Source organism: Anabrus simplex, chromosome 1, assembly GCF_040414725.1.
Source record: "Anabrus simplex isolate iqAnaSimp1 chromosome 1, ASM4041472v1, whole genome shotgun sequence".
Lineage (NCBI taxonomy): Eukaryota > Metazoa > Arthropoda > Insecta > Orthoptera > Tettigoniidae > Anabrus > Anabrus simplex.
The window spans coordinates 1575713363-1575731351 of NC_090265.1; the positions used below are offsets into that span (position 1 = coordinate 1575713363).

General features: G+C 38.6%; 1 protein-coding gene across 5 annotated transcripts in view; it reads left to right on the top strand.

Moving 5' to 3' along the window:
- The window catches only part of GAPcenA (GTPase activating protein and centrosome-associated), a 316010-nt gene that overhangs the window by 211617 nt on the left and 86404 nt on the right, over positions 1-17989 (top strand). For all 5 annotated transcript variants that reach the window (XM_067138159.2, XM_067138162.2, XM_067138164.2 and 2 more), the window contains 2 exons: positions 10055-10229; positions 17583-17689. In XM_067138159.2, coding sequence (XP_066994260.2) covers positions 10055-10229; positions 17583-17689 — 282 coding nt within the window. The remainder of the gene's footprint in view (positions 1-10054; positions 10230-17582; positions 17690-17989) is intronic.

A 17989-nucleotide genomic window follows, 5' to 3' on the forward strand; every position in this document is an offset into this window, starting at 1 on the left:
AAGAAAGAGACCTCATAACCACCATTACTAAGGTCGAGTTCACTATCCAGAAACTTCCTACTGATATACAGAATTATATAAGACATGAGGTTAAAAAGAAACTTCCTGCCCTTGTAAACTACACTAAAGCCAATTTTTCTTATAATGCCAATAAACAAAATAAGGAACTTCAAAAAAAAAAAAATACAGCAGAATAACGTTAAAAGACAGAGAAAGGTTTCACAACTGTAATTATGGATAGAGAGGACTACATAGAAGAAAATGAAGTCTTTTTCTTGGATGACACTTTCATTTTAACAAATAAAGATCCCACGACTTGTCTCTAATGTAATCTTAAGATCCTTGTTATTTAAAATTCTTCCTTCATTTTGAATGAGCAGGGGACCCAAAAGGCTTACCTGCAGCCAGAGCTTTACCTAAAATACATAAGGCCAGAGTCCCCATTAGGCCTATTATTAATTTTAGAAATAGTCCAACATATAGAACCTCTCAATTTTTACACAAGTTTCTTAAGAAACATGATGTCTTTCACAGTAAATCCCCCATAAGGAATTAAAATAAAAAGTTTTAAAGTAACCACACCATCTGTTCTTATGATATTAAAAATATGTACTATATCCCAGTTAAGGAAATATTAGATATTATCAAGAATAATTTATCATTTCAAGGTCATCTCAGTAGGCCGGAAATCAATGATTCCATAAGAATTCTCAAATTTGTGCTCAACAAAAAGATCTTGCAATTTATACGTAGCTTGGGGCTCTGGCCTTGGGTATATTAGCCAACATCTCTCTCAATCATTTAAAACATACCAAGATTATTACACAAATACAGGGTCTAGAATTTCTTAACTGATTGGATCCAAACATTAAATTGACCGTTGAAGATTAATATTCTCTATTTCTTGAGGTCTCCACCAGAAGAGAACAAGATAAGTTCGCCTATAAGGTTTATAGGAAACCAACTTTCTCACCTGTTATTATCAAAAACAGTTCTCTGCATCCCAGCATTCATAAAAGAGAAGCTTATCATAGCTTCATTTATCACTCATTTAACTTGCCCCTTTCGCACAAAAAGTCAAATAAGGAATTGCATTTTATACGTAACTTGGCTAAGTTCAATGGACCGAGCTCGATAGCTGCAGTCACTTAAGTGCGGCCAGTATCAAGTATTCGGGAGATAGTGGGTTCAAGCCCCACTTTCGGCAGCCCTGAAGTTCCGTGGTTTCCCATTTTCACACCAGGCAAATGCTGGGGCTGTACCTTAATTAAGGCCATGGCCGCTTCCTTCCTAATCTTAGCCCTTTCCTGTCCCATTGTTGCCATAAGACCTATCTGTGACTGTGCGACGTAAAGCAAGTTGTAAAAATAAAAAATAAAAAAAGTTCAATGGATATAGCATCGATACCATTTTAATAGAATGATTGGAAAAAGTGGTAAAAAACAATGCTCTAAGTTAGTTCCATAGTCATGTAAAAAACCTAAATTAGCAACTTTCTGGTATTTTTCAAGTAACAAACTTATTCAAAAAGCATGATTTTCAAGTAGCTTCTTCGACCCATAATAGTAATTACCGTCTTTTAATTACAATGTTAATTCTAACAGCATATGTTTTTCTGGCTCAAGCATATATAGGCTTCTGTGCGTCCTATGTAAGGCTTCTTCTTGGACAGACAGGTCTTAGTTTTACAACCTGATACCTGAAACATGTTAATGCTAAGTTGCATTGAAAAATGCGGGTCTCATGAACCGCTGTGGAAAATGTTGCAATGTGGTATTCAGTTTGGGAGTCTGGAAGTTTTCCTCCATGAGTATTCATATGAGCAAAGCTGGCCACCCATTTACCTCAGTCAAGATTTGACCATTTTGCAAAGGGTTGACAAGGGCAAGCTTATGAATGTCTTAGGAAGGTTATTCATATTTTTGGGTCAATTTCATGCTAATATAAATTTAAATTACATTTTAGAAAATAAAGGTTCATTATATGACCAAATACCTTCTTTCCTTGATTTGCTCGGAAATACAAAAAAAGCTGTATTTTTTGTTACGAAAAGACCCCTCCCATACATTTACCTTGCTAGCACATCTTCTTCTCCTTCCTCTACCCTCCCCTCCCTCTCTCACCCAATCAAACTCCTTCACACACCAAGACACATGGTTACAACACTAGACGAGGAACAGCAGCTGCTAAGACCAGTCACGTCACTTGATGGGTATCAGCTGTAAGGAATAAAAGAGGGTGAGCATGTTTTCTATCTCTTCCTGCTTACATTTTAGGCCCTCTTCATAATTTCATCATATATTTCTTAGTTTCTTCTTCTTCCAGACTCCCAAATTGAATACTCCATTGCAACGTTTTCCATAGCGGTTCACGAGATCCACATTTTTCAATGCAACTTTCTTTCGACCTTGAGGAGTCTCCTTTTCTATAAAAATTGGATTAATTTGCCATCTCAACCAACATGTTTGAATTGTCTGCAAGACTAATATTAAAAATGGATTTATATAAAAGATCGATTTTACAATGACAATTCTATTCCAAGAACATGTTTTAAAGTGTAATTTTTAAATATAATAAGAAGGAATGTTTGTGTGTTATTCTGTTTTTAAAGACTCTAATCAGCTGTTTTAAGCACTATTTTCTGGTAGATACTTCTGGATACCTGAAACATGTTAATGCTAAGTTGCATTGAAAAATGCGGGTCTCATGAACCGCTGTGGAAAATGTTGCAATGTGGTATTCAGTTTGGGAGTCTGGAAGTTTTCCTCCATGAGTATTCATATGAGCAAAGCTGGCCAAGCTGGTATTGCTCCCGGTGAGATTCGTAGGGAGGTAGCAGCTAACAAAGAAAGGCTCCAGGCATCTTCTTCAGAAGCACATCCTCTCTATGGATACCAACCAGCCACACAGAGGCTAAAATCTAGGAAAAGTTTTCTCCGCACATCAGTCAACCTTGAGGGGAAAGCAGAGAATGCTAGAGTCACAATGTGGAAAGAAAGAATCCACCACCTTTCCAACTGGATAGAGCCAAAGGAAAGTCTTCCATGTGGACACCAGGAGAAGTGGACAGTATGGAAAGCCCTTAACAGACTCCGTACAGAAGTCGGCAGAACCAAAGTAAACTTGCGGAAGTGGGGCTTCTCAAGTGATTCATCACTTTGTGATTGCGGAGAGCAGCAGACGATCCAACATCTATGTCAGTGTGTTTTATGTCCTTCAATGTGCACTATGAAAGACTTGATTGCAGCCTCCCCCAACGCTATTGACGTCGCCCAATACTGGGCAAGCATCATCTAGCTCTTGAATATTGTTGCTCTATCTGTGATTGTATAATAGACTTGTATATTTGTATAGTAGAAATGTAGATGTTGCTTTTTGTTAAATATCTATAAGTTGATACTTCTGACACGAATAAAGAAAGAAAGCACTATTTTCTGATTTTAGTATACACAGTGTATGTTTGTCATTATTAGGAATCTTTGACTACTCTTTGTTTCTTGCCTATATATCTTATTTAATCTATGCTAGAAATAAGCAGCTGAAGATATCTCTAATGATGTAATAAAATCACAAAACTGATTAGAAATTATACTGAAAAGGTGGAAACTTCAAGTCTTTTATTTCTAAGTATCTTATTGTCAATACGGACCAACAGTGAAGTTTTTAACTTGTAATTCTGACTGGAATCCAGAATACAAGCACAAACAGGCTCACTGGGTTGTTCAGCACTCTCACTGCTAACTGGAAAGCAAAATTGAACTTTACTGAGACTAGTGGCTCGCTACAGGAAGGTGTAACTTTCTTTGTGAAGTTCAGGAATTTAAGGCCTTTTCCCACTATAATGTGTCACTTTCCCCGACCTGCCTCCTTTTGCAAGGGCTGTTATCTGTATTAGAAATCATGTTCCTTTTTCACAAGGGATGACAAAAAAAAATTTCCAAGGCTGGGGAAAATGTGATAGTACTAAGCGGTAATAGCAAAAATGGGTGCCGCGATTAATGAGGTATTTTATAGATTTGATATGACAGGAATCAGGACTTCGAAAACATGCAGGAAAGCGTGTTAATGAAGACCACACTAATGAGACATCCTACAGACATCCTAGCCAATATCATTAGAGGGTGAAGAAGATTTGAAAATCTTGGACCATGCTTGAAATGTTTTTATACTCTTTCCCATTTCATTTTGAGACATCCTACTTTATAAAGGCCACGGTTATGATCTTGCCGAATCGTAGTCCTGATGAACTACATCACTCTCACAGCTTTATAGACTTCTCTTTATTATTATTTACATTTTATGGCCTTCATTGGACCACTCTAGCCAACTTTATACAAAGAATTTTTCAGTTTCCTGTCAGCCCAGTACTTCTTCATTCTCTCTGATCGTATCCTTCTTTCTTCATCGGAAATCACCCTTCCTATTGTCTGTTTATTGATTCTGATTTGCAGTCTGGTTTGTTTGTGAGTTTCTTGATTTTGTCGGTTTTGTTTCTTAGGTCTTCCACTGTAATTTGTAGTTCATCCATATCTTCCTTGATTTCTGTAATCCACTTAATGTTGCACTTACTATTCCATAATTTTTCTATTTTTCCTGATGATACTGTTCTCTGGTGTCCTGATTAGATGTCCAAAAAATGAAATGTGTTTCTTCCTGATTGTGCTCATTACTGGTTCTATTTCCTTGTAGACTGTTTCATTAGAAGCTACTCTCCAGTGTCCATCTTTTTGGTATGATTTGTTGATGCACGTTGTAATGATTCTTCTCTCTATCTTGAGTATTTTGTCTATTTGTGCAGTGTTAGTTGTTTTGAAGATGGTTTTGCTTGCATATGTTATTACTTGTTGAGTGACTGTTTTGTAATGTTTTAATTTTGTTGCTATTGACAGGCCCTTTTTGTTATAGGTATTCCTGGTGACATATTGTGCTCTGGTCAGTTTATTTATTCTGTTATGCCATGCTGGCTTTTCATTGAGGTTATATGTTATGATTTCTCCCAGATATTTAAATTTATCTACAATTTTGATTTCTTGGTTTCCTATGGAAATTTTGTTTATGAATGATGGGTCAGTAAACATGATTACTGTCTTTTCAAAAGATATTCCAAGACCAATTTTCTGTGCTATTTCCTGTAGTGATATAACTTGTTGTCGGGTTTCCTGAATATTGTTGGACAAGAGAGCAAGGTCATCGTCAAAACCTAGGCAATTTAAACTTATGTTGTCTTTGGGTCTTCCAATTCGGATGTTCTTTGGGTTACTCTTGTACCATTCCCTCGTTATATATTCCAAGGCACAGTTGAGCAGCAGTGGTGACAAGCAATCTCCTTGTCTTAAGCCTGTATTTATGATGAATGGCTCAGAGAATTCCCCTCTGAACTTGACTTTTGATTTAGTGTTGGTTAAGGTGAGTTCAATCAGTTTGATTAATTTTGGATGGAGCCCAAAATTTCTTAAAATTTTCAACGTTGAAGGTCTATGGATACAGTCGTAAGCTTTTTTAAAGTCCACAAAGGTTATTGCAAAAGGTTTGTTTTGCTTCTTGTAATATGCTATGGCTAATTTTAAAATGATGATTTGTTCTGCACAGCTTCTCCAAGGTCTGAAGCCTCGTTGGTATTCACCTAATTCTTCCTCTAGTTGCTCTCTGATCCTCCAGTATAGCATTCTGGAGAAAATCTTGTATGTGCAGTCTAAGAGAGAGATACCTCTGTAATTATCTGGATTGCTTTTATCTCCTTTTTTGTGGAGTGGGTGGATTATGGCTGTGTTCCAATGTTCAGGGAACTTTTCTGTTATCCAGATTTTTGTTAGGGCCATGTGTAAGGATGTTCGAACTGTATCACTGGCATATTTCCACATTTCAGCGAAAACTTGATCTTCTCCGCAAGCATCCAACTCTTTGAGTGCTCTTGGATTGTTGGGGGGTTTATGAGTTCAGGCGGGGTTTTTATGGGTGTGTCTGTATTAATTGCTAAAAGTTCCTGGGGTTCTTCACAATTCAAAAGTTTAATGAATGCTTTAGCCATGATTTCGGCATTTTCCTTGTCATTATGTGTTGTTTTTCCATCCTCACTTTTCAGCATTAATGTGGGAGGGGCAAATTTTTGTACTTGTCTTCCAAACATTTTGTAAAAATCTCTGGAATTGGTTTTGTGGTAGTTTTCTTCTATTGAGTTGATTAGATCTTTCTGTGATTGTCTCTTGGTTTGCCTGATAATTTGTGTGAACGTTTTCCTGATATTTTTGAGGTTGGTTGCACTTTCTTCTGTTTTGTGTGTTTGAAATTTTAACCATGCCTGATGTCTTTCTTCATGAATTTTGTCACATTCTGAGGTCCACCAGGCATGTCTTTTATGTGTGTTCAATGGGGCTAAATTTTCAGCTTGTTGCCTGAGAATTGGAACCAGTTCTTCTAAGTTATCTGTCAGTTTTATGTTTTGTGTGACTTCTCTTTGTTTATCATTCCTAATTAATTGGTGTGGATCAAAGTTCCTCTTTCGTTTATTGCATTTTGGTTTCTTTTTAGTGGTGTGAACTTAACTTTGATTTTGACTATGTAATGATCTGAACCTATATCTACTCCTCTTAATACTTTAACAAGTCTTCTCTTTATCATAGGGTATTAGAATAACACAAATTCATACGCAGCATAAATACATAGAACTGTTGACAACATTCTTCCCCTTGTCACATTAAAATCAGTGATGGTGGTGGTGGTTGTTGCTGTAACCCTTAACTTGTGAAGTCATTTTTTTGAGACATTCGAAGGTTGGAACTTAAATAGTGGCAACTATTTTTTTTACAACAGATACAAAAGAGTTACATGTTAGCAACCTTTACTGTCCTTCATTGTAATCACCAGCGTTGTGTATAACCCGTTGCCAGCGATGTGGAAGTCGTAGTATACCTTTAGCAGAGCCTCTTCTGTTGATGGTGCGAATGGAGCGGTCTACTGCCTGTCGAATCTCTGCAACAGTTCTGAGCTCACAAATCATCTGGTTTCAATCACTGTCCACTAACGCAGCACTGACGCTCGTAGGACGACCTGCCCGATGAATGTCCGCCACAGTTTGCCGACCATCGTTGAAGGCGTTTACCCAAAGTGCCACTGTTCTGTAAGGCAATGCTGACTTCTCAATTTGATATATGGTGCTTCTCTTTTATAGCATGAAATGAGACCTCTTTTCCAGATCAGCTTTCTAGGCTTATTCAACTCAGATCTTACAGTAGGATCTCTGTGTGAAGAGGCAGGTCTAAAAATCAAATCATACTATTCTTAAATTAGTCTCAACGCTAACCGTGATAGCAGTCCCTTAAGATAAGCAAAGGCAAAACCAACACTTTCTTACAGTTTTAGTAGCCCATCACTCGATTGCTAAATGAGATATCAAGTAGAGGATTAACTAATGGATTTTCTCAAATCATATATTGAGAGAGAGGAACATGAAAAAGATTAATGTAATGACAGGTCAGTTTGAAAAGAAATAGGTGTAGAGGATTGTTTAAGAACCTTTCTATTTGAAGAAGGCAGTGTATGAAAATGTGGAGGTTGTCCTTGTCCTTTTGTGTTTTCATGTTTGTTCTTGTCTCCTTTTTCTGTTGCTCCCTCTTTGCACACTGACCTGTTATTGCATTAATGTGTTCCTTTTCGTGGTCCTATCTATATATGACCTTTCAACTATATTGTCTTCTTGAATGAGGGACACGTTACAACGTTCATACATCAAGCATCTGTACATGTTGGTAAATTTACTGTTTGTGACCCTTTGCACGGAAAGGGACCTAAAGTCCAATTTTTCATTTTTGAGTTTCTTGTGGCATAAGATACTGAGTATTTAAAACAAGAGTTCATGCTTCTAGGTGCAATACTTCAGAAGATATTAATTATTGATTGTGCTGTTAAGAAAATTGTATTTTGAGAAAAACGCAATTACAACTTTCAGTAATTTTTTTACCAATTGTACAAAGTTTTCATAACATTGAGTGGTGAGGACTTGAACTGCTGCAAGTAGTGCAAGAAGTCAAAACATAGGAATGCAATTTTTACACCACAAGCACCTTTGTTCAGCTCTCCTGTAAAAATTCCATTGCCATTTTTGGATCCCTTTCTGTGCAATGGGTCACATTTATATAATTCTTAAATTTATCTTCCTTTCTCTGACCAGTGTTATTGTATGTTATCACTGGTAAAAGCATCCTTGGCGGAATAATCAGCATTGAGGCCTTCAGTTCAGATGGCTCTGAATTCAATTCCCACCCAGTCTGTGGTTTTGGGCCGCATCTGGTTACTTCCTGTAGCTTAGAGGCTAGGTATTAGTGTTTATCTTATTTTTATTTACATACAACACACTACCTACTCTCACAGAAACATGCATTAGTGAGGAAGAATGGTAAAAGCATTTCTTTTATGGACATTGATTTGACTTGTTCTTTGTCTACTACTCCTTAGTCCCGTTTCTTGATACGAGGTTGGGGAGCAGGTGAGATGATGTTTTTTTTTTTTTTTTAGATGCCCTTCTTGATGCCAATTTCATTTGAACAGCTAATGAAAATTAAATGAATGGTGGTGAATGAAATTGGGTAAGGAGGTGGGAGGAATCGGCTGTGGTCATTGGACTGGAACTGTCCCTGCATTTGCGTGGAAGTGAAGATGATAAACCACTGGAAAACATTCTCGGGACAGGTGACGGTGGAGTTCAAACGCATGTCTCTCAAATGCAGAGTTTGGTTCCATAGCCACTGTGCGGTCACTCCGCTCGGAGACATTCTTTTCTTCTCTTTCTGTCGCTTTTGCCACACCTGTGTGGTCACAGGTGCGAACTGTGTCAGACATGTGGATTTGGCCCTGTTTTTTGGCCAGATGCCTTTCCTAACGCCAACCCTATATGGAGGGATCTAATCACTATTGCATGTTTCTGTGGTGGTTGGTAGTGTAGTGTGTTGTGTTGTGTTGTGTAAATATGAAGAGGCCGCTTGGAGACATTGATATGACTAAATATCAGAATTGCAAGGAAGTTGTGTATAGTTACTCAAACAAAGAATGTAGGCATGATATTTTATGTCCCTTGCATTAATATTTTATCAGACTCGATTATTATCAAATTAATTCACTTCCCATGTAGATACCCAAAATAAACAATATTTCTATAGGTTCAGTTGTTTTTGAGGAAAACGTACCTGCAAGGAACTCTCAGTACCATGCAGTCATGAGACTGTACATTTGTTTTGTATACAACTTGCTTTATGTCACACTGACACAGGTAGGTCTTATGGCAACGACAGAGCATAAAAGGGCTAAGAATGGGAAGGAATTGACCATAGCCTTGATTAAGGTACAGCCCCCGCATTTGCCTGGTGTGAAAATGGGAAACCCCAGAAATACATTTTCAGCGGTACTGACAGTGAGGTTCGAACCCACTTTGTCCCGAATGCAAGCTGACAGATACATGACCTAAACCACACGGCCTCTCGATCAGTTGTATTAAACTTGAACCTTTCTGAAATGTCACCGTTTTTCTGCAATCAAGGTACATAGAGAATATTGTTGTTGCACCTGCGTAAACCACTATGTGAAATTTCAGCTTAGAACTTTGTCCAATAAGGTTTGTCATTTAAGGTTCAGTATTATGCAGGGTACCTCAAATGTCAGTATTTCTCCAGCAGCAGTATCAAAGAGTGGCTTTTGCAGGCACAGAAGTGACTTCTCTCTCTCTCTTTAATATATAACCAGGCAAGTTGGCCATGCGGTTAGGGGCACGCAGCTGTGAGCTTGTATCCAGGAGATAGTGAGTTCGAACCCCACTGTCGGCAGCCCTGAAAATGGTTTTCCATGGTTTCCCATTTTCACACCAGGCAAATGCTGGGGCTGTACCTTAATTAAGGCTATGGCCGCTTCCTTCCCTTTCCTAGCCCTCTCCTATCCCATCATCGCCATAAGACCTATCTGTGTCGGCGCGACGTTAAGCAACTAGCAAAAAAAACTTAACAAAATGCATTTGTAGCCCTTCATCTTGTTCAAACTGAATTACTGTTAATTTTCTAATGTTCTATAGATGTGCAAGAAAGACCTTCTCCAGCTCGACTTTGAGTCTGTCCTTAAGTACTTCCGTGTCTCTCTACCCAAAAAGTGCCGCAGTGAAGAAGTAGCTCGCCAACTGATGAGACTTGCCACAAGTATTAAAGTAAAGAAACTGAAAAAGTATGAGCAGGACTTCATCACGCTCAAAGGTACAGTTCAGATGAGTCTTTTGTATGGAAGAATACCTTATTTCAAATGGGAATATTTCTCTTTCTACCGATAACTGAAAACATTCATCATCAATACAAAAAGAACCTTTAATGAATGAAAACGTGTCCTGTGTTATTCATTTTCATACATTTGGTAGGGTTTATAACTAAATCCATATTGTCTCTCCATTACAAATGACTTTGTTGCATTTCACTAAACAATGTTGACTTTTTATATTGCATCATATATTCAATATGCCAATGTCTATAGAGCATATTTGTGTATAAGATTTACGTAAATTTGTATGAATTAATTTTTTTAACATTATTTTTATATCCATCTTCAATTTATTTTACAAATAAATTTGCTGTCCCTCCTGGATGTGAATGCCTGTTCTATATAAAAATTGAAAAGAAGAGGGGACAAACTGCAGCCTTGCCTCACTCAATTCTGATCACCTTCAGAAGCTGAAATACTGTAGCTTGGTCCAATGAGTATTATCGAATGCCTTTTCTAGATCTACGAATGCCGTGTACGTGGGCTTGTCTTTCTTAATTTGGTCTAAGATCAGACATAAAGTCAGGACTGCTGCATGTGTTCCTACATTTCTTCTGAAGCCAAATTGATCTTCTACCAACTCAATTTCAAATTGTTCTTGCATTCTTCTGTAAATAATAGTACTAAAATTTTGCAGACATGAGATACTAAACCTAATGGTGCAATAGTATTCACACCTGTCAGCACCTGCTTTCTTGGGAATAGGCATAACAAATATTTTCTTCCGAAAATTGGATGGTACTTTCCTGTATCTTACATCTTACACACTAAAAGGAATAACCTCGCCATACTGGGTTTTCCTAAGGCAGACCGCAATTCTGACGGTATATCATCAATTCCAGGGGCCTTATTCATTTTTAGGTCTCTGAAGCTCTGCTGAATTCTGACCTCAGAATTGGGTCTCCCGTTTCATCAGTATTAACAGCCTCTTCTTGTTCCAGAACCATTACATTTACTTCTTTACATTCATATAACTGTTGGCTATTTTCCTGCCATCTTTTTGCCTTGTCTTCTTTCCCAGAAGTTGCTTTTCCTTGTGAACCCTTAATATTTATACACCTAGTTTCCTTTTCCCCAAAGGTTTCCTTGATTTTCCTATGACCATACAACCTCCTTTATCCTGCATTTCTCTTTCAGTCATTCTTCGTTATTTGTCCTCTTTCTATCTACTTCATTCTTTAATAGCCTGTATTCTTTTCTGCCCTCGTCACATTTTTGAAATTTTTACTTTTGTTGTTTGTCAGTCAGGTCTAGTATATCCTGAGTTACCCACTGATTCCTAGTTGATCTTTCCTTTCTTCCTAACCTTTCTCCAGCAGCCCTACTGACCTCATTCTTCACGACTGTCCATTCTTCCTCTATTGTGTTTCCTTCCACACCTGGGCGACTGGAGTGGGATGATGATGATGATGATGTGTTTCCTTCAGGCTTTTCATTTAGTCCTTGTGCAACATATTCCTTGAAACTATTCCTCACACTCTTTTCTTTCAACTTGTCTAGATCCCATCTCCTGCATTCCATCCTTTCTTGAATTTCTTCAACTTCAGATGGCATTTCATAACCAACAAGTTGTGGTCAGAGTCTACATCTGCTGCTGGGAAAGTCTTGCAATCCAACACCTGGTTTCCAAATCTCTGCCTAATGATAAAGTCTATTTGATACCTTCCAGTGTCTCTAGGTCTCATCATCTTTTACAGCCATTGTTTGTGGTGTTTGAACCAAGTATTAGTGAGGACTAAATTGTGATCAGTGCAGAATTCAATCAGCCGACTTCCTCTTCCATTCCTTTGTCTCAGTCCAAATTCTCCTACTGCATTATCTTCTCTTCCTTGGCCTACCACTGCATTCCAGTCTCCCATCACAATTAGATTCTCATCGCCTTTACATATTGTATTAAATCTTCTATCTCTTTATGTATTCTTTTGATTTCTTCATCTGCTGAACTAGTAGATGTATAGACTTTCACTATTGTGTTGGGCAGTATTCCGTTGATAACTATATCTGTTCCCTTATTCTTCTTCTGCTTTGTCATAACCAGATTCCACACATCATCAATTATGTTGATACCTATTCTTGATTGCCTTACATTGACAGTACCTACATGAAAGTCTCCTTCTTCCCTTCTACTTTCTTCAACATCTGTCTGAACCTAATTACTGGATAACAGTTCATCCTGATTCCCTTTCATCCACACTTTGCCCATGTGCCTAACAGTAGAGTGCCGAATGATCAAAGCGTCAGTCCCGCTCACACCAGTATATTGTCTCCCCTCCTGGTCTCCCTTATCTTCCCTGACAGCTGCAGAACCTATTTTCTCCTCTTCTCCCTCTCATTACCCTGTTCCACCTTCCTCTTTCTGTCCTTTACTCTTTGTTTCCATTTCCTACCTTTCCCTTTATTCTTACCTCTGTGACACTTCCCTTTCCCCCTCCTTCATCTTCCCTCTGCATTTTCTACTAGCAGTGACACAATGTTATTTCCTCACCAATATCTCTCCTTGAACTCTCCCTCTGACCATATCCCTTAGCCCTCCCTACACCTGCTTTCCTCAGCCATTCTTTAATCTTTATCTCAGAAATATGAAATATTGTGAAAAATATGAACAAACATAATATAATATATTCTGTGGAAAAACTGAATCAGAGGAAATAAATATTATGTATAATGAACAGAGTGATTTACCATCTCTACATACTGTAGTATAAAATAAAGTCCGCCGGGTTGAGTGGCTCAGTCGGTTAAGGCGCTGGCCTTCTGACCCCAACCTGGCAGGTTCGATCCTGGCTCAGTCCGGTGTCATTTACTTACTTACTCCTCGGCGCTACAGCCCTTGTAGGGCCTTGGCCTCTCTGACGATTGTAGCCCAATCTTCACGATCTTATGCACGCCTCCTCCATCTTCTTATTCCCATCTTTCTTAAATCCTCCTCCACATCATCCAACTATCTTTTCCAGGGTCTTCCTTTCCATCTTCTACCACCTGGATTTCCCTTATAGATCTTCTTGACAGCCCTATTATCTGGCATTCTCTCCACGTGTCCCAACCACCTTAATCCGTTGCTTTTTATTTCGGTTACGATACTTGGATGTCCATAGATTTCTTCCAATTCCTTGTTTTTCCTTATTCTCCACAATTCCCCTTCCTTCACTGGGCCAAAAATCTTTCTCAATATTTTTCTCTCCCATCTATTCAACAGTTCTTCATCTACTTTGGTCATTGTCCATGTTTCAGAGCCATAAGTTACCACTGGTCATAATACTGTTCAATAGACTGTCAACTTTAATCTTCTACCAAGGCTGCGTGATCTAAACACTTTCAATAAAGCTAAGTAAGCCCTATTGCCCGCAGCAATCCTCGCTTTTATTTCCTCTTTCATGTCATTATGTTTTGTCACCAGCACTCCTAAATACTTAAACTTTTCACATCTCTCATAGTTAATCCCATTTAATTTTATGCACTTGTCTTCCCTTACTACGGTCCTCCTAGATGCAAACAGGTAATGAGTTTTGGCATTATTCACTCTTAGGCCCATTTCATCTCCTTCCTTTTCTAATCTATCCAGTCCTTCCTCTAGGTCTTTCAATCTTCTAGACAGCATATCAACATCATCAGCATAAGCCAGATTCTGTGTTACACGGTTGAACAGCGTACCGCCTGGATTACTGACCTCCACCTTTATCATCACACGCTGTCCGGCTCCATGGCTAAATGGTTAGCGTGCTGGCCTTTGGTCACAGGGGTCCCGGGTTCGATTCCCGGCAGGGTCGGGAATTTTAACCATCATTGGTTAATTTCGCCGGCACGGGGGCTGGGTGTATGTGTCGTCTTCATCATCATTTCATCCTCATCACGACGCGCAGGTCGCCTATGGGCGTCGAATCAAAAGACCTGCACCTGGCGAGCCGAACATGTCCTCGGACACTCCCGGCACTAAAAGCCATATGCCATTTCATTTTTCATCACACGCTCCAAAACCACATTGAAGAGCAGGGTAGATGACACATCTCCTTGCCGCAAACCTTGGTTTACTTCAAACTCTTTAGTAAGATTTCCTTCTATTTTAACCATGCATTTAGTACTGTTAGGGTCATTTGTACCAGTCGTATCAATTTAGTTGGGAACTCCATGTCCATCATTGTTTGATACAGTTTCCTTCTCTTCTCACTATCATAAGCCTGCCAAAAATCCACAAACAGCTGATGCACATCCACATTATATTCATAGCATTTCTCCATTATTTGCCTGACAGTGAAGATGTGATCTGTTGTTGATCTACCCTGTCGAAAGCCACTTTGGTAGTCTCCTAGTATCTGCTCAACCAGTGGAGTGAGTCTCATAGACAAAACCTTGGCTAAGACCTTATAAACCACACTAAGCAAAGATATACCTCTATAATTTTCACAATTTGCTTTATCTTTTTTCTTATGAATTGGGCAAATAATTGCTAAGCTCCAATGCTCTGGCATTTGTTCTGTTTCCCAAACTTCCACAATTAGTTGGTGAACAAGTTGTGTCAACTTGTTCACCCCCGTATTTAATCATCTCAGCTGAAATGTTATCACTTCCTGGAGCCTTATTATTCTTCAAGTACTTAATTGCCGCCCTTACTTCTTCTATAGATGGTACAGGCACTGGTTTTAAATCTAGGCTAGGATCCTGCCAAGGCTGCCCATCCTCTTCTTCCAATCTCACCGTCTCTGCAGCCACATTCAACAGTTCACTAAAGTATTCCGCCCATCGGTCAAGAATCCGGTCTCTTCCCCCAATCATGTTTCCTTCTTTATCTCTACAGAATACAGCATGTGGTTGAAAACCTTTCTGTACGTCCTTTATTTGCCCATAGAACTTCCGTACTTCCTGCATATCATATTGTTCCTCCAAATCTGTAATCCATTTCCTCTCTGCCTCTCTCTTCTCCTACAAATTCTGTCTGCCTCTTTCCTCTTCTTCCTAAATTCTTCTACATATGTTCTTGTTTTCCTGCTAAACATTTTCTTCCTTGCTTCATTTCTTTCCTCAACTGCTCTTCTGCAGTCATCATCAAACCATCCTTGCCTTTCGGTCTTTACCTCCCACTATCGGCAGCCCTGAAGATGGTTTTCCGTGGTTTCCCATTTTCACACCAGGCAAATGCTGGGGCTGTACCTTAATTAAGGCCACGGCCGCTTCCTTCCAACTCCTAGGCCTTTCCTATCCCATCGTCGCCATAAGACCTATCTGTGTCGGTGCGACGTAAAGCCCCTGGCAAAAAAAAAAAAAAAAAAAAGTCTTTACCTCCACTCCTAGTACTTCATCCGCAGTTTCCTGCAATGCATCCCTCAATAAAATCCACTTTCCTTCGATGTTTTCCACTGCCCAGCTTTGTTGTTTAGCCTCCAATTTCTTCTCCATCCTGCATTCATATAGTTGTGCAGTTTCTTTATCTTTCAATTTTGAGACCATATATCTCCTTGGAGTTTTCCCTTTTTTAGCAGATCTGTAAGTCACAAAATAGCGACTCGAAGGAAGAGTCGGGCAATTGAGTGGATAAATCCACGGCAGGAAAAGTAAACGACACAAGTAAAATATTTCGCATCTCAAGATGTGAATTGTTTTGTAGACTGCCATGTTGACTTCGCCGTCTAACGATCTTATTCCAAAGAAAGTGAACACAAGACTACCCGGAGACACTTCGGCTGATGGCCGGAAGCGCTCTCTGTCAAGGAGAAAACAAGTCATACGTCACGTCCAGGTGATAGCTCGACAAAAATGTCGATAGCGGTCAAAGAATGTGGTATGTTCTAAGAAGTGCGTCACCAAGGCAGACTTGGTGCGGCACACCCCTGTGAGACACAGTAGTCAATAGTGAAGAGTCTGTTAATTCCCCTACAGTATTTTTACAATCCTTCTGGCTTGCCACTACACAAGCTGATTTTGAAAGTCAGGGTGCCCATTATGATGTTACGTATTCTGCGCCTGCCAAAGCTATGCAGTGGAATGCGATTGGTTGTGAAAACTTTGAGAAACTATTTCATTTGAAGGTCCTATTATAACTGGCTGTAGCACAGAAGAGACTGCCTTAATACCAAGAATCCTTATGGTTCCTTCAGAATTGCCTTTTGATTTCAAATAAGTCCAATTCCCAGCAAGAATCGGCTTTTGCATGACAAAAAACAAAGCATATGATCAGAACTTAGCATGGTTGGAGTTGTTCTCAGTGGAGAATGTTTTTCTCATCGACAGATTTGTGTGTCCATTTTGTGTGTTAGATTAAAACGAAATATTTCCATGATTAGAAAAGGAGTATTGTTGCATGCAAGGAAATCGTGTAAGTCCTTGGTTAAAAATAGCCTGTGACAAAGAAGAATTGGAAATAATGTTCCTCCTGATCAACACAACAACACAGCAGAGTTGGAAATCAGCAACACGTAGATGAAATTAATAAATTATGTTTATGTAAAAGTAGCCTATCACCTTAAATTCATAACTGCTCCCGTGCAAAAGCGGGGCTAGTTGCTAGTCTGATTATAAGACATACTGTAACTTGTTTGAAATGCTTTGTCTGCTGTGTCAACCTCTGTTTAGTAAGTTAAATAGCATGTGCTGTTGAAAATTTAAAAACGAAAATGCAAAGAAGTTACTAATAAAATAAGTACATTACTATTCTACTTCCTAATTTTAAAATTATAGAAATAACAGGTTAACTGAAACTATTGAAACATACTTTATTGTTGTTGTAGTAGTCTTCATTCTACTATGCACTAACAGAAATGAAAACTGGTGTTAAATGCTGAAATATTGAAAGGATTGCACTGCAATAAAGCAACAAGATACTATCTAATAAAATAACTGTACTACAATTCTAAACTTCACTTGGGTATATCATTATAACAGGAAACAATATAAATGTAGTTAAGACTAACTACTTAAATACTTGGACTAATGTTTTTCTTGTATGCACTAACAGAAAGTAAAACTGCCCTTGAGTGCTGAAAGATCAAAATTACAAAGGGAATATTGAACTAGTTCTCTCTAAAATGTTTACCAAACTTACATGAGGTAAAATAGTCTGTTCTTTCCCTTCCCATGTTCTTGACTGGGATTGCAAGATAAGTTTCCTGAAACACCTGCTAGGGATTAGAATCAAATCTAATAATCCAGGAAACCAGACCTGACATTCTGAACCTCTAATATTAATCAACAGCGTCAATAAACCATGCCATTCATCTGCTAAGTCTTTATATAGTGTATTGAAACACAATAAACACTAAATATGCATTATGATCATTTGTATCTGAATGTCTTTCTGTGTGCAGAAGCTCAAGATAGTGCTGACCAATACACAAATGAGCTGGAGAACCTGAAAACCACCTTGGTGCGTACTGAGGAAGAGAAGAGGAGGTTAGAAGAAGAAACAACACGGGTAAGCTTTACTTTTCAAAATGTTGTTGTTTCTTGGCATCATACACTGTTATATTCATTTCCTTAAAATCTAATAACTATGCAAAACCACATTCAGGTCTGCCAACAGTGGGGGTGGGAACCCACTATCTCCTGAATGCAAGCAGTAAAACAAATAGAAGCACTCCAAGAAGTAACTGCTAAGACTAGCCTGAGGATCTCATTTGAAAAGACATTGTACATGGACTCACCTAAATGGATCATATCAGCAAGATTGAAACACTGTAGAGAATTATCCAGAGGACTGAGAAATTTAAGTTCC